The following is a 26,365-nucleotide window of genomic DNA, read 5'->3' as shown; positions in this document are numbered from 1 at the left end:
GCATGAATGGATTTAAGTTTAAACACTTAAAGGAATTGTAACGAAGTGTTAACTAACCCATATCATCTGGTCCGAGGACTACAGGCATGAATGGATTTAAGTTTAATCACTTAAAAGAATTGTAACAAAGTGTTAACTAACCCATATCATCTGATCCGAGGACTACAGGCATGAATGGATTTAACTTTAAACACTTAAAGGAATTGTAACGAAGTGTTAACTAACCCATATTATCTGGTCCGAGGACTACAGACATGAATGGATTTAAGTTTAAACACTTAAAGGAATTGTAACGAAGTGTTAACTAACCCATATCATCTGGTCCGAGGACTACAGGGATGAATGGATTTAAGTTTAAACACTTAAAGGAATTGTAACGAAGTGTTAACTAATCCATATCATCTGGTCCGAGGACTACAGGCATGAATGGATTTAAGTTTAAACACTTAAAGGAGTTGTAACATATTAATATGCTGATTAAAAGAAGAGTTTGATTAATAATAGTACCTTTTGAGGTTATTTACATTCCACAGGCGTGGTATCACATGATTATCTAGGTCTTCAAGGAAGTATGCCCCAATGCCAGCTCCTGAAGAAATACGATATGGTCCTTCCCAATTAGGCCCTAATTTTTCCCAAGCTAGGTTCTTTGCAGTGCCGACCACCTTTCTTAGTACCAAATCGACAGGTTCTAGGGGTCTGAGCCTTACGTTGGCGTCGTAGCCCTATCTGAGCTTTTGTTGGTAATGCACTAATCGGACCATTGCATTTTCCCTCCTTTCATCAATCAGGTCCAAACTCTTCTCTAGCTGCTCATTGTTACCCGTCGGACTAAAAGAGCTAGTTCTCATTGTCGGGAATCCAGTTTCCAAAGGTATGACAGCTTCAATCCCGTAGGTCATTAAGAAAGGGATCTCTCCAGTATACTTGCGTGGAGTGATTCTGTAAGCTCAAAGCACATGTGGCAATTCTTCTACCCATTTACCCTTCACGTCATCTAATCTCTTTTTCAAGCCATTCACAATGACCTTGTTAACAGCTTCAGCCTGGCCATTACCCTAGGGATAAGCTGGGGTGGAGTACCTATTTATGATCCCCAGCTCGCTACAATAGCTCCTAAATACTTTGCTATCAAACTGCAAGCCATTGTCCGAGATGAGAGCACACGGGACTCCAAATCGAGTAACTATACTCTTCCACACAAACTTTTGCACGTCTACATCTCGGATGTTTGCAAGAGGTTCTGCCTCAACCCACTTGGTGAAGTAATCAGTGCCAACCAGCAGATATTTCTTGTTTCCTGCAGCCTTAGGGAATGGTCCCACGATATCCAAGCCCCATTGGGTGAAAGGCCATGGGCTGGATAACGGGTTGAGAGTTCCCCCTGGCTGATGAATGTGCGGGACAAATCGCTGACACTGATCACATTTTTTGACATAATCCAGGGCTTCCTTTTGCATGTTCGGCCACCAATAACCCTGAGTGATGGCTCGGTGAGCCTAGGATCTTCCTCCAGTGTGGCTTCCACAGATTCCTTCATGCAGTTCCTCTAATAATAGCTCAGCCTTTTCAGGATGCACGCACAACAAGTACGGCCCTGAATAGGAACGTTTATACAGTTTCTGATCCTCAGACAACCAGAACCTGGTTGCTTTCCTCCGAATTTTATCGGCTTCTCCCTTCTCTTCAGTCAGGATATCTTCTTTCAGAAACTTAACTAACGGGTCCATCCAACTGGGTCCAGCCCTGACCTGATGTACTTGAATTACTCATTTTCCTGCTTCAGTAGGCTTATGCAAGTCCTCAACGAGGATAACTCTCGGCAAATCTTATGCCGAAGAGGTGGCTAGAGTGGCCAAGGAGTCAGCATGTGAGTTACCACTCCTAGGAATATGCAGCAAGCTGAAAGACTCAAACCCTGACTGCAGACGTTTAGCTCGGCTCAAGTATCCCTGCATTCTTTCGTCCTTTGCCTCAAACTCCCCCTGAACTTAACCCACAATCAGCTTTGAGTCTGAGAATACCTTTACTGCCTTTCCTCCCATCCTTTGGACCATACTCATCCCCATCAATAGGGCTTCATATTTCGCTTCATTATTGGTTGCCGAGAAGCCCAGCCTTAATGCTTTTTCAATAACGATTCCTTCAGGGGATATCAGCACTAGCCCCACTCCGAAGCCTCTCTGGTTTGCAGCACCATCCACATACACCTCCCAATGGGAAGGCTCTTGTTGAGAAATCATGCCAACCGACTTTTCATCCATATCCGATGCCCGCTTTACTTCTTCTAGTCGGGGCTCCGTAAACTCGGCTACCAAATCAGCAAGCACCTGGCCCTTGACTGAGGTGCGTGGCATATACTTGATATCAAAAGCCTCTAGGATCGTCCCCCATTTTGCAATTCTCCCAGTGTAGTCTGCACTTCGGAGTATAGCCCTGAGCGGAAGCTGGGTGAGGACGACGACTGTATGGGCTTGGAAGTAATGGGGGAGCTTTCGTGTACTGTGCACCAATGCTAAAATAGCATTTTCCAACGGTAAATAATGGACCTCGGCTTCATGAAGTGACTTACTTACGCAGTAAACTGGTTTCTGCACACCGCCCTCTGTTCGGATCAGCACCAAGCTTACGGCATGGGTAGCTACAGCGATATATGTAAACAAGACCTCGTCGGGTTCAGGGCTGGACATGATTGGTGGTCGAGCCAGATAATCCTTCAACTGTTGGAAGGCCACAGCACACTCCTCTATCCATTCGAACCCTTTCCACTTGTTAATCAAGGAAAAGAAAGGCCAGCACCTATCCGCTGATCGAGAGATAAATCGATTTAGGGCTGCCGTCATCCTCGTCAATTTCTGAACCTCATTGGGGTTCCGAGGAGGTTGTAACTCATTAATGGCCCTTATCTGATCAGGGTTGACCTCAATTCCCCTGTGAGTCACCATATATCCCAGAAACTTGCCTGACCCCAAACCAAACGAGCACTTAGCAGCATTCAAGAGTAGCTTGTACTTCCTAAGAACTTCAAAGGTGCTTTCTAGGTCCTTCACGTGCTCGGACACCACTTTGCTCTTCACCACCATGTCATCTATGTAAATCTTGATATTCCTTCCCAGCTGTGGTTCAAACATTCTCGTCATCATCCTCTAGTAAGTAGAACCCGCATTTTTTAAGCCGAAAGGCATCACCTTATAGTGATAGTTGCCCATGGGAGTCACAAAAGCAGTCTTCTCCTGATCTTCCTGGGCTAAGGGTATCTAATGATAGCCTTGGAACGCATCCAAGAAGCTCATTCGGGGGTGTCCGACGGTGGCATCTACTAGCCGATTGATTTTAGGCATGGGGAATGGATCCTTAGGGCATGCCTTATTTAAGTCGGTGAAGTCCACACATACTCGCCATTTCCCGCTCTTCTTCTTCACCACCACGGTATTTGCCAACCACTCTGGGTAGAAAACTTCTTTAATAGCCCCAGCTTGCTTAAGCTTTGCTACCTCTTCTCTAACCGCTTCAATGTGTTCCTTGGATGGACGTCGAGGTGGCTGCTTCTTAGAGGTGATCATGGGGTTTACTTTCAAATTGTGGCATATAAAGTCCGGATCCACTCCAGGGGCTTCATAGGCGTTCCAGGCGAATACATCGAGGTTTTCCTTAAGAAGTTACACTAACTCCTCTTTTTCTTGCAAGGGTAGCTGGGATCCGACTTGGAAGAATTTTTCGGGATTATCCCCAATGAGGACTTTTGTCAAATCTTCGCACCCTGCGCCCTCGTCCGGATCTTCTGTGGGAGATAACCGGTGCTTTGGTTGCTATAAGCCCCTTTCGGCTCGGTCGATGACTCAGCTCCAGGTTCATACTGAATGGCAGCCACTAAGCATTGTCTAGCTACGGATTGGTCCCCCCGGATTTCGCAAACTCGGCCTTCAGAAGGATATTTGATTTTCTGATGCAAGGTGGAAGAAACCGCCCCCAGCGCATTAAGCCAAGGTCTGGCTACAATTGCCGTATGGGGTGAAAAAACATCCACAACTATGAAATCCACCTCCACCACCTCTAAGCCAGTCTGTACAGGCAGTCGTATTTGGCCCTTCGGGGTAACAAATCGTGAACCAAAAGCTTGGGTGAGCTCTTTGAAGGAGCTGATGGAATTTGGGTTCAGCCCATCAAACCACCTCATGGCAACTGGTCCAAGACTGGAAGGGAAAACCTTGCACATCAGTGCTTCGTCCTTGGAGTAGACAGCCATCCTTTGGTTAAAATGACTCACGTGTTCCACGAGGTCTGTTTTTCCGTTGTAGATGGTGAACGTTGGTTGGTTAAAGCGCCGAGGAAGTCTAGCCTCTTCGATCTTGCGCGTGAAGGGTGACCTGGAAATCTGGTTTAGAGCCTTGCTCATGGCGTCGCTTCCGACGTCTCCACGTGATGGACTTCTGCGTTGCCCCTTGTGAGGAGATTCCTATTCATAGGTATAGGACTCGCTGGCTAGTGTCCTGGATTTGGGTTGATAAGTGACGTCCGGCTTATCATCAGGGTCCTCATCAGAGCACGAGGGAGCCCGTTTCCTCTTTGCATGGCGTAACTCCCTTTTTAGCTTTTCAACCTCCTGCTGCAAATCTCGGTTCTTCTCTACATGGGACATGTGGCTTCCGCCATGCGACTGGCTCTGACCAGGGGGTATGGTGTGCACGCTACCCTCGCGGTCTTGTCTTCGCTCCAGGTTAAGAAAAGGGTCCCCGTGCTGAGATGCCCTAGACTCGGCTTCTTGTTCACCGTGTTCAGCCATCACCTACTGTTGTCTCCACCCCTGCACAAGCTCTTCCCACAGACGGCGCCAATTGTAGGGTGATGTTTTTGTAGCTCAAGCCCAAAGGATATGGGTCAAAGGCCCAACGAACCCAGAACAATGAATTTGTAGAGAGTGGGCGAAAGAGCTGGGCTGGTTATGAAGCACAGAATAGTTGGCTAGGTTACGTGCAGTGATTATAACATGAACTAATGCTTGAACAACTCCATGCATGAATGTCCGAAGAGATGTTTTATTAAGTGAGCAGTGATTACAGCATTCAGAGTTACAGTAAAACTTTTCTCTCTCTTTTTCTCTCTCTTCTCCATTCCCTTTTATCAGGAACCCTTCTTCTTTATATAGCATCCCCTCCTATCATCTCCATCGTCCACCTGTTCTTCATCCGCGCATCTACTCAAGTGCATGTCACGTCATGTGTCTACTTTAGTTCTTTGTGAGTGGCGATAGCTGAGGTTGCACTGTTCAAGGGTCTTCTCCACATAAATGCGGCCAGAAAAGCTGTTGCAGCGCATTAAATGCGGTGGTGGCAGCTTTTCCTTTAGATATTTTTCTTTAGTTCTGATCATCTCTGGATCCACTCAGAACTTATCATTATCATTGAGATTGTTAGGAAGGTTATTCAGGTCTTCCACACGTTTGTTTGATCAAGGCTATTTGTGGCCGAGGAGTAGGACGTCCTCGGACCAGCAGTGACCTCTTCGGACAGTATTCCCCCTTTACTTCTGGGCTTCCTGCCTTCAAATGGGCCGTCCCAACCACCTATTGCTCCTCAGAAATATCATAGTCCTTAACAGGGTGCCCCGGGCCCATTAAGTAGCTCTGGGCTTTTACCCCCCACAATAACTATATCTCATAATTTTTAACAACATATCAAAGCTTTCAGCCCCTCCCACCCCCCCAAAAAAAAAATCATAATATCAAAGCTAGGTTTATCTTTTCTGATACATTTTCCTAAAAATAAATAAATAAATCTTTTCTAGTGCATATATTATATATCCACGATTTTGAACCAACCTCTAACAAACTTCGAACAAACCTCTTAAAATGACAAAGAAAGTAGGCATGAGGATTTGATTATAGCTTAACATGTGTTTTCCTTCCTTTGTTTAGACAAAGGATGAATTTAAGTAAAAATATTTATCCAGTTGATATTATTCGCTATTCAAAGACACCACTTTCTCCACTAAAATTCTGGTTGATATGGAAAAATCTATAGGTTGTGCAGTGGGAGAAAATCAGTTTTTGACTATTGTTCCCACCCCCATTGAGTCCGAATAATATGAACTTTATGATGAGATACCATCAAACTCTCCCAACCATCCCTTTGACCCCTTTAATCATCCACCAATCAGCACTTAGTCTAATGAAGCAATCCGACAACCACAATCAAGATGATTCAAAGCACCAGTATGGAACATCAAATACATTTTCAAGATACTGCTTGAATTTAAACCCAACCAGACCAACCACTCTGATGAGAGATTTCTTTATTCTCCAGAGGAAGACATCATGAAACAGATATACAGAACACACTTCTTATTAACCATAAGCCATGGATTCCTACAAAAAGAAAGTAAAGGAAACGAGAGGGAGGAGGGTTAGAGCTATAGCTACAATTGCTGATAGAAGATTGCCTTAGTTTTAGAAATTATAGCCCTAAATAAGGTAGTAAATGTGATATATTTCAACAATTTACTTTTGTGATAAAAGCAAAAGGAGCAAGACACATATCTAAGAATAAGCAATAACACAAATAGATGTAATAGACAAAAGTAATAAATAAATATTGTATATACTATATAAGAAGAAATTTGCAAATAATTAAAAACTCATAGACCAAATTCATGAATGATGAATGATTCAAATCAAATATTGTGTTTGAAATAAGCTCACACAATCTGTGGTTCTTTGAAACTCATGGACGTCTACCTCCCAAAATAAAATAATCTATAGTACAAAGAAGAAGCACACAAGGTTCGTGCTTTCTGAACTACTTTATGTCTCTTTCTCTCTCTTTGACTCAAATGAATGCAGAAAAAAAAAATTCCTCAAGAAGAGTTTCTCTAAAGAATAGTTTTTCATGAATGAGGGACTATACACCTATACGTTACTAAACAGACACGCTATTTCAAAATTAACTGTTGTATACAAACTTACTGACTCAAAAAATAAAAAATAAAAAATTATTATTACTTTGACTAGAGGGCTCAATTCACATACACCTAAAGTCTAACTCAATGTCCAATTCATGAGCACATAAACCCATATTTTTATCATTTTCTATGAGGGACTTTTTTTTTTTTTTTCTTTTGATAATCTTCAATCTTTATTGAATTAAACTAGACAGCAGTCAGCTTTACAAACAGACATTAAGGTGGCAAGCTGATTGTGATTATTGAAACAAAAACATTCTAGGGACGCAAGAGACAATCTAGCAGCCTTATGGGCTGCTATATTAAAGATTCTCACCACTTCAATATCATGTTCAACAGGACACATTAGGAGTCAATTTCTTATTCACTCCATACTCTTTTTCCAACAGTAAAGCTGGCTGTATTTTAATGCATAATCATATTGAGTTGGGATTCCTAACTCCATACAATTGATGTGCAAACCAATTACCAAAATTTCAACTTTCACAAATCATAATTTAACTTTCCAGGCTGCCAATTTTTTTTATAATATTCATTGTACTGTTAATCATCATGTTGATTGCCACTGTCTAACAACCACGAAAAATATAGTGGGTGAAATGGTGTAGCACAAAGGGGACAGACACTTCAACTCGCATTTGAAGCATACCATGACTGAAAGGCTGAATCAGAATGGGGAACTGTAGGGAAAACATGTTTGTTAGTATGCTTCTAAAAACTTGAAAGGGACTCGGTGGTGGCATTGGCAGTTTTACAATGGTGGTAAAGGGGCACATGTTAATGTCATGATTGGTGGCAACAGAGGCGAGTCGCCAGAAGAACACTAGTGATGGCCAAGGAGGCAAGGAGGCAGAGTGTGTGGTAATTTTCTGGAATGAACTAATGGATTGTGGTGAGCAAGTATGAGGCTTTACTTTAAAACTCCTTCAATAAAGAAATCCTCTTTACCAATGCACCTTATTTTATAAGTCAAAATGATTTCACCAAAATCAGACAGACAAACCCAGCAACAGCATACATCCGATAGCAACATACAAGCATTAGCCAAGCTTACATTTTTTAGATCACCAAGAATGACATTTAATATATCTGAAATTGCATTAACAATATTCAGTTGATTAAATCATAGTAAAGATACCATCCATACAGAAAGGAAACAAGTGAAAAGTTTTGCAAATATATTGATCAAGGAACCAGAAAAGAGAACCGCAATATCATGAAATTCTGAAATTCTACTTTCTTAAATACATATAACAAAATAAACAACTTCCAGCTTATCTAAAAAAGTACAAAGAAGGAGAAGGGCAACCTCCCTCCCGCAAATTACATGCACCAATGTGGAAGTTCAACTAAGAAAAAACAGATTTTAATACAAAAGTCGCAAGAAGCAACCCAGTAGCCAGTTTAGTGTAATTACACCATCTCCTACCCAACAGATTTGCGGTGTATTCTAACTTTTTATTCTAGCCTTAGCTCAAACACCAACTGTATATACATGATACTTATACTAGCATCAATATGTCTTCAAACATCATCCATATCAAAGAGACTGGGTTGGATAATGCATCAAATATCAGATGAAAAGCAGATGAGTGTAAACATGACAACTCTCGAAGTTCTTTCTAAAGCCCACTATACCACAAGCAATCTGAAAAAAATGAAACCCACAAAGTTAGATTCATTTCCACTTGTTGTGTTAACCAAATTATAGAAACACCTACAAAAGATTGAAGAATATAAACACACACATATGATCACAGTTCCCTGAATGTACAAAACAAAGAGAGATAAAAAATTAAAAATGAACAACAAAAGTCATTCGCACGGTACCTAAAGTATCCTCGTCCACCTAGCCCTCAATTATGAGCTTTTACAAAAATATATCAAACAGGATTCCTAAGCCGGCACCCAACAAGAGGAAGCATAGAAAATCCGGCCCTTCCATCCCTGAAGCATCCAGTGGCTGTCATCATCAAGAATAAAATCCTTGTGGTACCGTGCCTTAATCTTAGCCCTGATTACACTCATGAGCTCTTGGTTCAATGGGAGCTGCTTGAACCCAGCTCTCGAAATTCGGACTTGACTCTGCTTGTATGTTTCAGGCCTCTCAACCCTCTCTAAGCCTTCGCATGCAACAACATTCATAGCCTCCCTCCCAAAGAACTCTCTCTCAAACTTCAACCTCTGTGGATTGTCACGGGGTAAAGTAACATCAAATACATCATACAATGCAGAGAAGTGGAAAAGTGCTTCTCGGAACCTCGTAAGAAAGAAGGGGGCATTATAGGACCCATTAACAGTAGAATTAATAAAAATATCAGGTTTCATCCTCCTGATTAAGTTTAAAACTGCATCCCTTGGACTGGTCCCTTCAACTGTTTCATCAAGTAGGTTCTTCAACCGGAATGCACAATTCACAGCAAGCACCTCATTCCTCTCAATCTTAAGCTCCTCAATTCGAATAGTTTCCCAGTTCTGTGATGCTATAGCATTGTATTCAAAAGGAACATTAAAGCGGTTGCAGTACTTTTCCAGGCGACGACCAGTCTCCTCAATGCACTCTGCTGGACGGAATCCAGGTTGGGGAAGATCAATCCCTGTAATGCGTAGCTTGGGAGCTCCTTCAGGTCTTTTTGAGAGCAACTGGATCAGAAGTGGCCACTGGAAACCATATTGGATACCAAAATCTACAATATGAAGAGTAGTTGCTTCCTCTGCTGCATGCAAAATCATTTTATTAGAAAAGACATATGAGATCTTCTTGAAAGGGCAGGCTGAAAGATAAACTTGGTAAGCTTTCAACTTTTCAAGAGCTGACACCCTCTTGTAAACCATTTGACTTCCTATACTAGTGCCAGCCAAGCGTGCCTCAAGACCATTAGCAAAGAAATGAGCCACTCTCTGAGACCCATCACCAAAAGGGGTTGAGTGTTGCCTAACCTGCTTCAATAACTCATTAGCAGTTCTACCATCACCAGCTGAGACAGCTTGTGCACATAGAATCAAAAGACTCCGCAAATCAACTGTCTCCTTCTTCTTGCTCTGCTTCTTATTACGACTACCTTTCCCACTATTAGCTCCTTGTGCCTGCCCAGTTGTGTGCAACGAGGCCTTGCTTGCATCATTCTGCAAAGGTTCACAATTCTCACCGCACATTGAAGCCGGCGCATCAGTACAAAGTAAAACCTTATCAAACATATCTGATAACTCATCCTCCTCTACATAAACCGCAGTCTGCTTATTGCTCCTACCTTCTTCTAATTCTGTCTCTTCCCTCTCACGATTCTTCCTCCCTCTTGACCCATCTGGCGAATCACTCTCTTTCTCACCCTTCACCACCAAAGATTCCACCTTTAGATCCTCTCCTTTCCACTCAGAAGAAGAAACCATGTTGCTCTCCAAATCAATAACCAAATTATTACTCTTAGGAAGGAACTTACTAGCTTCCTCTAACCCCCTCCTAAATTGCAATATTGATTCACTATTAGTAAAAAAATTCTGAGCCATAACCTCCAACCCATCACCAAAATGATTGACACTACCAGTTGGCAAATTCCCAAAAAACTGTGACTGATCAGTGGGATTGAAATTAGACTGGATAGCATTATGCTCACCCAGAACAGGAGGCGGTGATAAAGAAGGCTGATAGTTATGCTCTCCAAGATCGCTTTGCCATAGAGAATCATTGACAGTGCTAGAACTACTAGTACTGTTAGTGCCATAATCACCACTACTTGATGAAAACAAAGGACTCTCAACGCTATTTTGATTTGGTAAAGGAGGGTTTTTTTTACCAAGAGCATCATAGAAAGATTTCTCAGTGTCTTTTAGACCCAAAGGGTCATAAAACATGCAGGGCTTGTTTTCAATGTTCTCTTCCATAAGAATCTGATTTATGTACTTGAGAACCGTTTCAGAGAAATCACTGTCGTCCGGGGACGAAGTGAAGTCTGCCTGCAACATAGGCGGAATAACAACATGTGGTGGATCATATGGTTGACCCTCTAGACCAACGGTGGTGGTGATTGAGGGCTCAAAACCAGTGGGACCCAGATCGAAATCAGATGAAAGATTTGGACTTCCGAGGAAGTTAAGGTCTGTAGTAGGAGGAGGAGATAGTTGATTGAATGTGTGCTCGTTTATAAGATTTGAGAACTGATCCTCGGAATTTGGCGACATGGTAGAAAAACCGTTCACGAAATCAAAGCTTGAATCCATAATTTCTATGGTCAAACAAAGCCAAGAAAGCGTAACTAGCTGATTTTATTTCTAAAACTGATTTGGGAAACTAAACATTAAAGACTACCTAATATAGCGAAATTCATATCAAAGACTAGGATCTAAAAAAAACATACGTAGGCGTACACCAAGAGCAAAAAAGAAAAAGAGTAAAATTAGAAGAACCTTAGATATCCATGATTTAAGTGAACAAATGGAGCAGAGAAGAGTACTCAGAAGCGGAAGAGAAAGATGAGAAGGTGAAACACGGACGGAAGAAACTAGCGTACGTACGTACGTAACTCAGAAAATCAAAGGAGCTCTCAGCTTTTTCTGTAACAGAGGAAAATGGAACCTCTAGATTTGAGTACTTCTCCCGGTTAATATGTAGGGAAAGATAGTGATGATGATTGAGAAGGCTGCTGTTACTTTATTAAGATGACGAACTGTCGTGGAACGCACAGCACAGGTGTTAACAGAGAACAGCGAGTGAAACACAGAGATGCTTGGGGAAAGAGATTTGACATAATAATTAAGCACATAAAAGAACAATCAATTGGTTTAATTTTTAAAATTCAAACTCTTTAAAAGGTATTGAATAAATTCGAAGAATTTTTCTTCAAAATCTCGATGTATGTGCACTTGTCCATATGTCACTGGGGAAAAAAAAAAGTCTTTCAAATCGATTCTCGGATTGGTTTTTGAGCTGCACGCGTGAAACAAAATTTCAAATGTCTTGAGTCTTTTGACTTGTCTTCTCATGACTCAACTAAAATTATCTTCAGTACTTTATCCTCGGATTGTCTTCACTCTTGTCTTGAAAAAAAATAAAGTGTTTCAAATGCATATTACATGAGGGTGGGCATATGAGTGTGAGAATACATATATTTCAAACGTTTTATACCATCTCTTTGTCTTAATACTAGAATGTGATGTGATAAGACTTAGGATCCGTTTGATTTGTATTTTCAAACAATTATTTTTAATTTTTAAACAGTATTTTATATATTTTAACACATTTTTTTACTTACATGTATTTTTACAAATATTTTTAAACAATAATTTTTAGTTTTTAAATACATGTATCAAACAAGCCCTTATTCTCAATTGGAACGCTAAGCTATACTTTGGGTTTTGTCCTTATAAGTTATAAATCATAGCATTTTTTTTTTAATTTAAACTGGTTAGAATTTTTTTTTTTTTTTTTGGTAAACTGTTTAGAAATATGACTTAAATATCTTATCACATTCTTGTAAATTAGTAATACTCCTACTCTTTATGGTTGAGAGAAAAAATATGGCAAATGTATGTGTGTGTCATGAAAACATTGATAAGTTACTGCAGCAGGTTGCATTTAAATGTTTCCTTCTAGGATGTCAAAGGACACAAATCTATCAAAATAATAATGATAATAATAATATGCATGGCTAAAAAATGTAGATTATTTAAATTTAATGGAATTAGAAGTATATATAAAAAGAAATATATCTAAGTTTTATCATAAAATTTTTATCTTCTATAACTGAAATTATTAATGTTGTGGATGATTCTAAGATTAGACAATGACTCAACTCTAAAAATGCTTGCAGTTCCTTGTTCATGTTTAAACTCTCAAGTATTGGTTTTTCAAGGGATAAAGTATGATAGTTACGAGTTAAGATGGATGGCTCATATTCTTTTTATTGATAAGTTGACGGATGCCTAAGAGTATTGATTCAAGAAATATTTTTAAAAAATTTTTATGGGGAAAAAAATTATTTTTTTTATAATTTTTTATATTTCCCATCAAAGTGATATTAAAAGTTTTCTAAAATGATTTATTAATAAATTCCCTAAGGTAGCAATTAACAAAACTTCTTTTTATTTAAGAATAAAAAATAACTTTTACTCAGTTAGTGACTATTCACTTGTATATAAAAATATTTAAAAATTTTGACTATTCATGTTACTATTAACATATGTAAATGATTATTTTTTGTTGTATCCATTTTTTTTTTCAATCTATTGGCTAATATTTTGACCTAATCAATACTCTTATAGGTATAAAAATATTATTACTGGTTAAAATTTGGGTGGCCTTGTTCCACTTGGGGGCCTTAGGAGACCGCCTAATTGTCCTAGTGGTAGGGCCGGCCCAATTGACACCCTCTCCTCCATCCTTCACTTCAACTCGAACCATCCTATGATGCCTCAAATTGATGGGATATTGATTAAGCATGTGTTTTGTTGGTGTGTGTTATATGGGCATACTATGTTAACCAAGGTTGTATCAACAATTACAATGAGCATTAATTGTTACTAAATTAGTCTATGAGTATAGCATAGATGTGGCTAACAATTTTATAACCTATGTAAATGGTTATTTCACCCAGGAAGGCCTAGGGCCTATCCCAACCATACACATATGTAAACTAATAACAAATCAAGACCTCATACTTTTCCCAAAAATATTGCTAGCATTTAAGGACAAACTTATGAATATATAATGAGACGTACTGAAGCATTATCCAAGGCTAAAGGATTGCCTAGGATTATATAAAAGACTTAAGGACTCCCTAGTCCCTACTACAACAAATGTGTGCTTAAATTGTATCTTCAAAATATTATTTCAGTTTCAAAAGAAGAAGGGAAAAAAAGGTGCGTAATAGGGTGTATATAACAAACATTACATTTGTTCAATATCATGGACCACCTAAATCAGCCATTTTTTGATAATGAGCATGTGTTCTTTCTTTCTGCACCTAGTTTTCAACTTTCCTTTTGATCAATTGTCAACGATCATCTTGACTAGTATCATTGATAGCCTCCTAATTAACTTTCTTCCTAGTCACATAGCTTTATCCCCTTCAAGCAGGAGCAGCCCAACAAACATTGAGCCTAAGATGATATATTTAAATGGGCCTTTTTGTCATTAATTAAATAATATTTAACTAGTTTTCAACATCATAATTTCTATATAACAAAATTGCATTCTTTTTATCTTGTAATTTTTTTTTAAACAAATGCTAAAACTATAACAAATTTTACAAAAAAAAAGTACAAATGTTATAGCAATGAATGTGACTAATGACACTTCAAGAAAATAATAAACAAGTATTTGAATGAATTATGTTAGGAATATTATAAATTTTACAACATGATGCTTATAAAGATATATCACTAAGTAATTTAAAAATGCATTTAATAGGTTGTTAACGACTTAACGTCTACAAATCATATTAATTGTTACATTAATTTGTATAAAGGTTTTAAAGTAAAATTTATAGTATTTATAGTATTTTCCTATCTAAATTATTTTTTGTAATTAGTGACACATATTTGTAAGCTTATGTATTTAAAATTGTAATATCTCTAGCATTACTCAATTCTTTAATACTTTTTAAAAGTAAAAAAAAAAAAATGTAAAACTAATTTTTTTCTTATATCTCAAAAAAATATATTTAAAATATATATATATATATCACAATTTTTGCCCCAAAATTTGGGGCCTTAGTAGGGGCCCTAGGTGATTGCCTAAGTGGCCTAAGCCTAGGGCCGGCCCTGCCTTCAAGCCACGTCACTCATACAGTGCCTCTAATATGTAGCCTTTATTAGCCATCTTTCTAGCCACGAGTCTCTATCATCTTCAAACATAGTTTTTCAGGGCATGCCTATAATCATCAGTTGCCACAAGTATGATATTCATCGTCTTCATCATTCAAGCCTCAATCATCATGTGCATCCAACAGGATTTGCAGTGTATGGTTTCGTTGTACCATACAAAGCTTAAGAGAAAATATGTAGCTTTTTGCTATAAATGTAGGTCTTTAAGGCTGATCAACGTTAATTTTTCTTCATTTTTTTGTGTATATTTTATCATTATACTATAACTATATCTCATAATTTTTAACATATTATCAAAGCTTTTAGCAAATAATAATAATAATAATAATAATAATAATAATAATATCAAAGCTATGTTTATCTTTTCTAATACATTTCCCTAAAAATAAATACTAGTGCATATATTATATACCCACGATTTTGAACCAACCTCTTATAAACTTCGAACAAACCTCTTAAAATGACAAAGAAAGTAGGAGTCTTTTGGCTAAATATTGCTAATTCTGAAACATATTTGCGTTATAGGTACTGTTACAAGTTATTTGGGGATTTGAGGAGAGAGATTGAATTTCGGCAACAATGTTGTCGAAATTCCAAGAAAAGTAGGAGAGAGAATGAGGGAAAAGGTAGAGAGAGAAAAATTGTGAATTACGGCAACGCTCGTAATTCGCTGCCCAAATATTTGCCCGGGCACTGTGAGACGAAGTGCTCTGAGTGGTGCCCCAAACAAACTAAAAAAATTTGTCCCTATTGTGGCAATACCATTGCCGAAAATGGGAGTGGAAAAAAAAAAAAAAGTGAATACCGAAATCTGGGAGGAATTTAAAAAAAAAATATAATGTGCTATGTACAAAATATTTTTACAATATTTTCACAACAAATCACAGGTAACTGGTTATTATTAATTCAAACTTAAATTTAACATTGAGATTACTATTTTAATCCAACAATAACAATAAGTAACAACCTGACATTTAGAATTTGTTGTAAAAATATTGTAAAAATTGTGCACTTCATTTCTAAAAAAAAAAAAAAAATTCTCAATTGTGGCAATGGTATTGCGAAAATACCATTGCCACAATTGAAAAAAAAAAAAAAAATTTCCAGCACACAATTTTTACAATATTTTTACAACAAATTCTAAGTGTCAGGTTGTTACTTATTGTTATTGTTTGATTAAAATAGTAATCTCAATGTTAAATTTAAATTTGAATTAATAATAACCAGTTACCTGTGATTTGTTGTGAAAATATTGTAAAAATATTGTGTACGTAGCACATTATATATTTTTTTTAAATTCCTCCCAGATTTCGGTATTTACTTTTTTTTTTTTCCACTCCAATTTTCGACAATGGTATTGCCACAATAGGGACAAATTTTTTTTAGTTTGTTTGGGCACCACTCAGAGCACTTCGTCTCACAGTGCCCGGGCAGATATTTAGGCAGCGAATTACGAGCGTTGCCGTAATTCACAATTTTTCTCTCTCCACCTTTTCCCTCATTCTCTCTCCTACTTTTCTTGGAATTTTGGCAATACTGTTGCCGAAATTCAATCTCTCTCCTCAAATCCCCAAATAACTTGTAACAGTACCTATAACGCAAATATGTTTCAGAATTAGCAATATTTAGCCAAAAGACTCAAGAAAGTAGGCATGAGGATTTGATTATTGCTTAACATGTTGTGTTTTCCTTCCTTTGTTTAGACCAAGGGTGAATTTAAGTAAAAATATTTATCTGGTTGATATTATTCGCTACTCAAAGGCACCACTTTCTCCACTAAATTCTGGTTGACAAGGAAAAATCTATAGGTTTTGCAGGGGGAGAAAATCAGTTTTTGACTATAGTTCCCACCCCCATTGAGTCCGAATACTATGAACTTTATGATGAGATACCACCCCTTTAATCATCCACCAATCAGCACTTAATGAAGCAATCCGACAACCTCATTCAAGGTGATTCAAAGCACCAGTATGGAAAATCAAATACATTTTCAACATACTACTTGAATTTAAACCCAATCAGACCAACCACTCTAATGAGAGATTTCTTTATTCTCCAGAGGAAGACATCATGAAACAGATATACAGAACACGCTTCCTAATAACCATAAGCCATGGCTTTGGCGTAGTACCAAATAAGGTCGTAAAGTTGGCTGTATTTTAATGCATAATCATATTGAGTTGGGATTCCTAACTCCATATAATTGATGTGTAAACCAATTACCAAAATTTCGACTTTCACAAATCATAATTTAACTTTCAGGGCTGCCATTTTTTTTTTTTAATATTCATCGTACTGTTAATCATCATGTTGATTGCCAGTCTAAAAACCATGAAAAATATAGTCGGTGACATGTTGTAGCACGAAGGGGACAGACACTTCAACTCACATTTGAAGCATACCATGACTGAGGCTGAATCCGAATGGGGAACTGTAGGGAAAACATGTTTGTTAGTATGCTTCTAAAAACATGAAAGGGACTCGGTGGTGGCATTGGCAGTTTTACAATGGTGGTAAGGGGGAAATGTTGTCATGATTGGTGGCAACAGAGGTGAGTCGCCAGAAGAACACTAGTGATGGCCAAGAAGGCAGACTGTGTGGTAATTTTGTTGAATGGACTAATGGATTGTGGTGAGCAAGTTTGAGGCATTACTTTAAAACTCCTTCAATAAAGAAACCCTCTTTACCAATTCACCTTATTTTATAACTCAAAATAGATTTCAACAAAATCAGACAGACAAACCCAGCAACAGCATACATCCGATAACAACATGCAAGCATTAGCCAAGCTTACATTTTTTAGATCAACAAGAATGACATTTAATATATCTGAAATTGCATTAACAATATTCAGTTGATTAAATCATAGTAAATATACCATCCATACAGATAAGAAACAAGTGAACAGGATTGCAAAGATATTGATCAAGGAACCAGAAAAGAGAACCGCAATATAAGGAAATTCTGAAATTCAACTTTCTGAAATACATATAACAAAATAAACAACTTCCAGCTCATCTAAAAAATTACAAAGAAGGAGAAGGGCAACCTCCCTCCCCTAAATTACATGCACCAATGTGGAAGTTCAACTAAGAAAAAACAGATTTTAATACAAAAGTCGCAAGAAGCAAGCCAGTAGCCAGTCAGTGTAATTACACCATCTCCTTCCCAACAGGATTTGCAGTGCATTCTAACTTTTTATTCTATCCTTAGCCAAAGTACCAACTGTATATACATGATACTTATACTAGCATCAATATGTCTTCAAACATCATCCATATCAAAGAGACAGGGTCGGATAATGCATCCAATATCAGATGAAAAGCAGATGAGTGTAAACATGACAACTCTCGAAGTTTTTTCTCGAAAAGGCCACTATACCACAAGCAATCTGTAAAAATGAAACCCACAAAGTTAGATTCATTTCCACTTGTTGTGTTAACCAAATTATAGAAACACCTACAAAAGGGTAAAGAATATAAACACACATAGATATGATCACAGTTCCCTGAATGTACAAAACAAAGAGAGAAAAAATTAAAAATGAACAACAAAAGTCATTCGCACGGTACCTAAAGTATCCTCGTCCACCTAGCCCTCAATTATGAGTTTTTACAAAAATATATCAAACAGGATTCCTAAGCCGGCACCCAACAAGAGGAAGCATAGAAAATCCGGCCCTTCCATCCCTGAAGCATCCAGTGGCTGTCTTCATCAAGAATAAAATCCTTGTGGTACCATTCCTTAATCTTTGCCCTGATTACACTCATGAGCTCTTGGTTCAATGGGAGCTTCTTGAACCCAGCTCTCGAAATTCGAACTTGACTCTGCTTGTATGTTTCAGGCCTCTCAACCCTCTCTAACCCTTCACATGCTATAACATTCATAGCAGCCCTCCCAAAGAACTCCCTCTCAATAATCAACCTTCCTGGATTGTCACGGGGTATAGTAACATCAAATACATCATACAATGCAGAGAAGTAGAAAAGTGCTTCTCGGAACCTCGTGAGAAAGAATGGGGCATTGAAGGACCCATTAACAATAGAATTAACAAAAATATCAGGTTTCATCCTCCTGATTAAGTTCAAAACTGCATTCCTTGGACTAGTCCCTTCAACTGTTTCATCAAGTAGGTTCTTCATATTGAATGCACAATTCACAGCAAGCACCTCATTCCTCTCAATCTTAAGCTCCTCAATTCGAATAGTTTCCCAGTTCTGTGATGCTATAGCATTGTATTCAAAAGGAACATTAAATCGGTTGCAGTACCTTTCCAAGCGACGACCAGTTTCCTCAATGCACTCTGCTGGACGGAATCCAGGTTGTGGAAGATCAATCCCTGTAATGCGTAGCTTGGGAGCTCCTTCAGGTCTTTTTGAGAGCAACTGGATCAGAAGTGGCCACTGGAAACCATATTGGATACCAAAATCTACAATATGAAGAGTAGTTGCTTTCTCTGCTGCATGCAAAATCATTTTATTAGAAAAGCCATATGAGAACCTCTTGAAAGGGCAGGCTGAAAGATAAACTTGGTAAGCTTTCAACTTTTCCAGAGCTGACACCCTCTTGTAAACCATTTGACTTCCTATACTAATGCCAGCCAAGCGTGTCTCAAGACCATTAGCAAAGAAATGAGCCACTCTCTGAGACCCATCACCAAAAGGGGTTGAGTGTTGCCTAACCTGCTTCAACAACTCATTAGCAGTTCTACCATCACCTGTCGAGACAGCTTGTGCACATAGAATCAAAAGACTCCTCAAATCAACTGTCTCCTTCTTCTTCCCTTGCTTCTTATTACGACTACCTTTCCCACCATTACCTCCTTGTGCCTGCGCATTTGTCTGCAACAAGGCCTTGCTTGCATCATTCTGCAAAGGTTCACAATTATCACCACACATTGAAGCAGGCGCATCAGTACAAAGCAAAACCTTATCAAGCATTTCTGATAACTCAGCCTCCTCAGACTCCTCTACATAAACAGCAGCCTGCTTATTGCTCCTACCTTCTTCTAATTCTATCTCTTCCCTCTCACGATTCTTTCTCCCTCTTGACCCATCCGGCGAATCACTCTCTTTCTCACCCTTCACCACCAAAGATTCCACCTTTAGATCCTCTCCTTTCCACTCAGAAGAAGAAACCATGTTGCTCTCCAAATCAATAACCAAATTATTACTCTTAGGAAGAAACTTACTAGCTTCCTCTAACCCCCTCCTAAATTGCAATATTGATTCACTACTATTGGTAAAAATATTGTGAGCCATAACCTCCAACCCATTACCAAAATGATTGACACTACCATTTGGCAAATTCCCAAAAAACTGTGATTGATCAGTGGGATTGAAATTAGACTGGACAGCATTATGCTCACCCAGAACAGGAGGCGGTGATAAAGAAGGCTGATAGTTATGCTCTCCAAGATCGCTTTGCCATAGAGAATCATTGACAGTGCTAGAACTACTAGTACTGTTAGTGCCATAATCACCACTACTTGATGAAAACACAGGACTCTCAACGCTATTTTGATTTGGTAAAGGAGGGTTTTCTTGACCAAGAGCATCATAGAAAGATTTCTCAGTGTCTTTTAGACCCAAAGGGTCATAAAACAAGCAAGGCTTGTTTTCAATGTTCTCTTCCATAAGAATCTGATTTATGTACTTAAGAACCGTTTCAGAGAAATCACTGTCGTCCGGGGACGAAGTGAAGTCTGCCTGCAACATAGGCGGAACAACAACATGTGGTTGACCCTCTGGACCAACGGTGGTTGTGATCGAGGTCTCAAAACCAGTGGGACCCAGATCAAGATCAGATGAAAGATTTGGACTTTCGAGGAAGTTAAGGTCTGTAGTAGGAGGAGGAGATAGTTGATTGAATGTGTGCCCGTTTATAAGATTTGAGAACTGATCCTCGGAATTTGGCGACATGGTAGAAAAACCGTTCACGAAATCAAAGCTTGAATCCATAATTTATATGGTCAAACAAAGGCAAGAAAGCGTAACTAGCTGATTTTATGTCTAAAACTGATTTGGGAAACTAAACATTAAAGACTACCTAATATAGCGAAATTCATATCAAAGACTAGGATCTAAAAAAAACATATGTAGGTGTACACAAAGAGCAAAAAAGAAAAAAAGTAAAATTAGAAGAACCTTAGATATCCATGATTTAAGTGAACAAATGGAGCAGAGAAGAGTACTCAGAAGCGGAAGAGAAAGATGAGAAGGTGAAACACGGACGGAAGAAACTAGCGTACGTACGTACGTAACTCAGAAAATCAAAGGAGCTCTCAGCTTTTTCTGTAACAGAGGAAAATGGAACCTCTAGATTTGAGTACTTCTCTCAGTTAATATATAGGGAAAGATAGTGATGAGGATTGAGAAGGTTGCTGTTACTGTATTAAGATGACGAACTTTCGTGGAACGGACAGCACAGGTGTTAACGGTGAACAGTGAGTCAAACACAGATGCTTGGGGAAAAAGATTTGACATAATAATTAAGCCCATAAAAGAACAAACTACTGCCCCTAGCAGTTCTGAAATTGGCGTCCTGTTGTATATTTTGTGTGCTATAAAAATAAAAAAAATAAAAAAAAAAACAAACAATTGGTTAAATTTTTTAAATCGAAACTCGATAAAAAAATATTGAATAAATTTGAAGAATTTTTTTTCAAAATCTCGATGTATGTGTACTTGTCCGTTGTCCATATGTCACTGGAGAAAAAAATAAAAAAAGTCTTTCAAATCGATTCTCGGATTGGTTTGTGAGCTACACACATGAAACAAAATTTCTAGTGTTCTGAGTCTTTTGACTTGTCAACTCATGACTCAACTAAAATTTCCTTGCGAATCATTGTGCAAATCTGTTTTTGACAGAACTACCAGAGGCGGCGCCAGCTTTTATTCAGGTGATCTTAAGACCACTTGGTTTGAAAAAAAAAATTATATATAATAATTTAAAATTTTATATTTTATCTACTTTTAAAAAAAATTGGAAACACCTGAAATTTTTTTATGCTAATGAAATTAAATTTTGATCTAAAATTTGAACAACTTAATAATATATTAGAGTTTTTCAAGTAAAAAGAACCACATGGTTTTGTCTACACTATTATTTAAAAAGTTTTCTCTGTTTAGATTTTTCATTTTTTAGTTCAAAAATGCCCTTATATCCATATGTTTAAGTAGATATAAAACTAAAAGACAATTTAGTAAAAATACAACTCTAACTCCCACTAAAATATTGCCTAAAAAATTATATTCTTTTAAGCCTATACTACGGCGTTACTTTTAGTTTTTACTTTACTTGACACACTATCATTGTACGACTACTTTTCCTCAAAAACATTATAGTATATATTATACAACTAATTGATCAAAGTCACATAAATTTGGTTTTAGTTTTTGCTTTACCTGACACATTGTCATTATACAACTATTTTTTTCAAAAACATTATAATATATATATTATACAACTAATTGATCAAAGTCACGTAAATTTAGTTTTTTTTAATGTACAACTACTTTTCTTTTTTCTTTTTCCGATAATTTTGATTAAAAAAATAGTAGTTTTAGTTAATTAAGTGAATAAACTTAAAAAGTTATTAAATTTTTATATAACATCAATTAATTCATTATGCTTATATATATATATATATATAATTAATAAACTTTTTATTTTTATAATTATAATTAAACATGTGATTATTCATTCTAAGGAAATTTGATTAAATTTACACGAAAAGTGTCACTAAATATTATTTTTTTACATTTTGCTATCATATTATTAGTAATAAACTTATTATATTTTTATTTATATCATTTAAAATTTTATTAATTATATTATTTATGATGTCACCGGTTCGACCATCGGTCGGATCTCGGTCCGACAAAAAAACTAGTAACGTACTGGTTTATAAAACCATAGAAACTCTCCCCCACCCCACCCCCCACCCCCCGAAAAAACACACACACACACACACACACACTCAAACGAAAATCTGGAAAATAATAATAATAATAATAAAACCACTAACAAGACCCAAACCAAATGCCAATAGAAAAACCTAGTACAAGATCAATCTCATACCAGACTAAGACTATCAGTTTATCACTACTACAACACCAACATGATTACGTTTTTAATTCAACAAATATTTTATAAAAATAAAAATAAATAAAAAATTCTCAGTGTCTCACGGATTCACAAGTCATTAAACAATTTAAACTAAAACTAAATCAACCTAAAGGCTAAAAGGAAATAAGAAACTCACTTATTCTTCCCAGCCATTGCCAACCATCCCTGTTCAACAACACTAACAACAATCACAGCTGAACTCCACAAGTTTTATGTTGTAAAACTTTATATATTTGCGTTTTTTTTTATTATTATTGTTGTTGTTGTCATTGTCGTCAATATGTAAGATTTTCTTTTTATTAGATTGTATAATTTATTCTTGTTAAGGAACACCCAAAAAAAATTCTTTGAGCTGAGCGTTATAACTACATATCAAAGTAACAAATCAGTACTTTCTCCTTGTATTGTCTTCACTCTTTTCTTGATACAGGAATGTGATGTGATAAGAGTTATTCTCTGTTGGAATGCCAAACTATACTTTGGTTTTTGTCCTTATAAGTTATAAATCATGGCATTTTTTTTTTTAATTTAAATTGATTAGAAAAATTTTTTTTTTTTGATAAACTGTTTAGAAATATGACTTAAATATCTTATCACATTCTAGTAAATTAGTAATACTCCTACTCTTTATGGTTGAGAGAAAAAATATGGCAAGTGTATGTGTGTGTCATGAAAACATTGATAAGTTTCTGCAGCAGATTGCATTTAAATGTTTCCTTCTAGGATGTCAAAGGACACAAATCTGTAATAATAATAATAATAACATGCGTGGCTAAAAATGTAGATTATTTAAATTTAATGGAATTTAAAGTATATATAAAAAAGATATATATCTAAGTTTTATCATAAAGTTTTTATCTTCTACAACTGAAATCATTAATGTTGTGATGATTCTAAGATTAGACAATGACTCTCAAGTATTGGTTTTTCAAAGGATAAAGTATGATAGTTACGAGCTAAAACGGATGGCTCTTATTCTTTTTATGGGAAAAGTTAACAAATGCCTAAAAGTATTGATTTAGGAAAAATTTTTTAAAATTTTTTATAAAATAAATAAATAAATAAAATTTAAAAAAATGATTTTTTTAATAGTTTTTATATTTCCCATGATAGTGATATTAAAACTTTTCTAAAATGATCTATTAACAAATTCTCCAAGGGTACCAATTAACAAAACCTCTTTTTATTTAAGAATAAAAAACTACTTTTGCTTAGTTAGTGACTATTTGCTTGTATATAAAAATATTTAAAAATTTGACTATTCATGTTACTATTAACATATGTAAATAATTATTCTTTTCAACTAATTTGAAGGAAAATTTTTGAAATTTTATAATATATAACGTTGTGATTGTTACTGTGTGCACCATAAACGAGACCACTGGGCTAGGACTCACTTAGGCCGACAACTTATTTGTATAGTGGGCTTGGATTTCCTACACTGGGTCGTTCTCAGCACTGAGACTCAATGAGATCACTTTTCTCTTTTCCACTGCTTGAATCACTCTTCTCTTTATCCTCCCTCTCTCTCTCTCTCTCTTTCTCCCTCTCTTCCTAAACTTTCAACAACCACCTTACGTTCCTGTGTTCCTCATATTTATAGCTCGAATTTAGTGGAGAGGCTATGATTATCTCTAGGTTTAATGCAACAGGTGGTCCAATGTTATAAATCAAAAGTGGGAGGTTAGGTGGGAGTGGGATATGGTGAAAATGGCCTTGGAACTTGATTCCCACCTCCTGTGGGTATTCTCGATAGTGGCACCTCTGGAGGCATTGCCGAATATGTAAAGAACAGGGTGTTTAAGCGTTAGCCCTTCATCACTGCTCGGAAAAGTATTGTCAAGCAATGATAAAGTGGCAAAGTTTGGATCCGCAGCTTGTGTGGCTTTGGGATGGGCTGCTGGGTAGAAAGAGATCGGGCTTATGGGCCACACATCCATACCAGAGTCCCAGGCCCAAATGGGCCCAGGTGTGGGGTATCGTACATTAGCCCCCCCTTGATTCGTCCTCCATTCTCGAGGATGAATCAAGGATCACAAGGGGTGGAATCCACTCGAGAAGCCGAAAAGTCAGTATCCAACAGTTGAAGAACATATTAATGCACCCCTCAAAAGACGCGTTTAAACCTGACTGGTGGCTTATCCGTCATCATTGTCTAACAGTTCGTGAACCGAGGCGTCATGCGCGTGGCAGTTAAAGTGGCGATTCACGTGGTTTCCCGCCAACAGATTATTTAATGCTACTTATCTCCCTTCCTACCCCTATAAATAATCACTTCTGTCTCTTTCCCTCACTTTTGCATTCTTCATCCTTCAATCATTTACTCTACCGAGCATTCTACTTTCATGGCTCATCTCTTAGCCCAGAACACACCTCCTCCTTAGAGCCAATAGTAATTTCCTTTTCTTTTTCTTCCTGTTTGCTCCATTTCATTCTATTCTTCAGTAATCTTAGTCTTTCTTTTCTTTAAGAATTCTCACTTGTAAAATGGGTTACTCCCATCTCTCTTCTGTAGACACCTTGGCTAGTTTTAGGGATGCCTATAATGTTCCTAGCGATGTCGATATTGCCTACTGTCATGTGGGGATACATTGGAGTTAAGTACCAGTTTTTTATGCCAAAATCACCACAGAATTAACTGAAGGCCCGACTGTTGAATTGTAGCCCAGTATCTGATATAAGAGAGTTCGATACCCCAAACCTTGTGATTATATTCTTCCACACGAATTTTTTCACGTCCACGTCCCGTATATTGGCCAAAGCTTCTGCCTCCGCCCATTTAGTAAAATAGTCGACAGGCACCAGAACGAATCTTCGATTACCCATCGCCTGGGGGAATGGGTTGATGATATCCAGCCCCCACTGTGTAAAAGGCCAAGGACTGTTGATTGGGTTCAAATGGCCTACGAGCTGATGGATTAGAGGGGCATGCTTCTGACACTGTTCACACTTAAGTACATACTCGGCAGTGTCCTTCTGCATTTGAGGCCACTAACACCCTTGAGTCATTGCCCGGTGCGCCAATGAATGTCCCCCTACATGGCTGCCACACACTCCATCATGAAGCTCGGCCAAGAGCTTGCCCACCTTCTTTGGGCGTAAGCACAAAAGGTATGGCCCTCCGAAGGACCTCCGATACAAAGTCTGATCTTCTGATAGCCAATACCGAGGAGCCATTCTACGAATCTTGCTACCCTTCTTTTCGTCACACGGAAGTCGATCCTCTGCCAGGAAGTCGATGATGGGGTCCATCCAGCACGGCCCAAGGGTTGTGATTGCTGAAACAAGCTCGACTTTAATTAGCCGGGGTATCTCTTCGGCTACTGATGATGCTAGCATGGCGAGGAAGTTGGCGTGTCTGTTTTATGTTCGAGCCACTTGGAAAACCTTTACCGTGCTGAATCCGGTTATAGCCTGCTTCACCCATTTCAGGTATGCTTTCATCCGGGGATCTCAG

At 37.7% G+C, this 26,365-nt stretch overlaps 2 protein-coding genes across 2 annotated transcripts; both read right to left on the bottom strand.

Annotated features, from left to right (window-relative positions):
• Window positions 1-8,116: 8,116 nt before the first annotated feature.
• Window positions 8,117-11,735, bottom strand: LOC136060991 (scarecrow-like protein 33). The gene is made up of 2 exons (XM_024048571.2): window positions 8,788-11,735; window positions 8,117-8,605 (listed from the first exon to the last, which is right to left on the bottom strand). Exon 1 carries the CDS (start codon window positions 11,173-11,175, stop codon window positions 8,854-8,856), a length of 2,322 nt encoding a protein of 773 aa, XP_023904339.1. The 5' UTR covers window positions 11,176-11,735; the 3' UTR covers window positions 8,117-8,605; window positions 8,788-8,853.
• A 5,986-nt stretch (window positions 11,736-17,721) lies between these two features.
• Window positions 17,722-21,242, bottom strand: LOC112016074 (scarecrow-like protein 33). Its single transcript, XM_024048572.2, has 2 exons — window positions 18,351-21,242; window positions 17,722-18,169 (listed from the first exon to the last, which is right to left on the bottom strand). The coding sequence occupies exon 1, from the start codon at window positions 20,736-20,738 to the stop codon at window positions 18,417-18,419; it is 2,322 nt and encodes a 773-aa protein (XP_023904340.1). The 5' UTR covers window positions 20,739-21,242; the 3' UTR covers window positions 17,722-18,169; window positions 18,351-18,416.
• Window positions 21,243-26,365: the final 5,123 nt, after the last annotated feature.

Source organism: Quercus suber, unplaced genomic scaffold, assembly GCF_002906115.3.
Source record: "Quercus suber isolate HL8 unplaced genomic scaffold, Cork oak 2.0 scaffold_203, whole genome shotgun sequence".
NCBI lineage: Eukaryota > Viridiplantae > Streptophyta > Magnoliopsida > Fagales > Fagaceae > Quercus > Quercus suber.
This window is presented reverse-complemented; position numbering and strand designations above follow the sequence as displayed.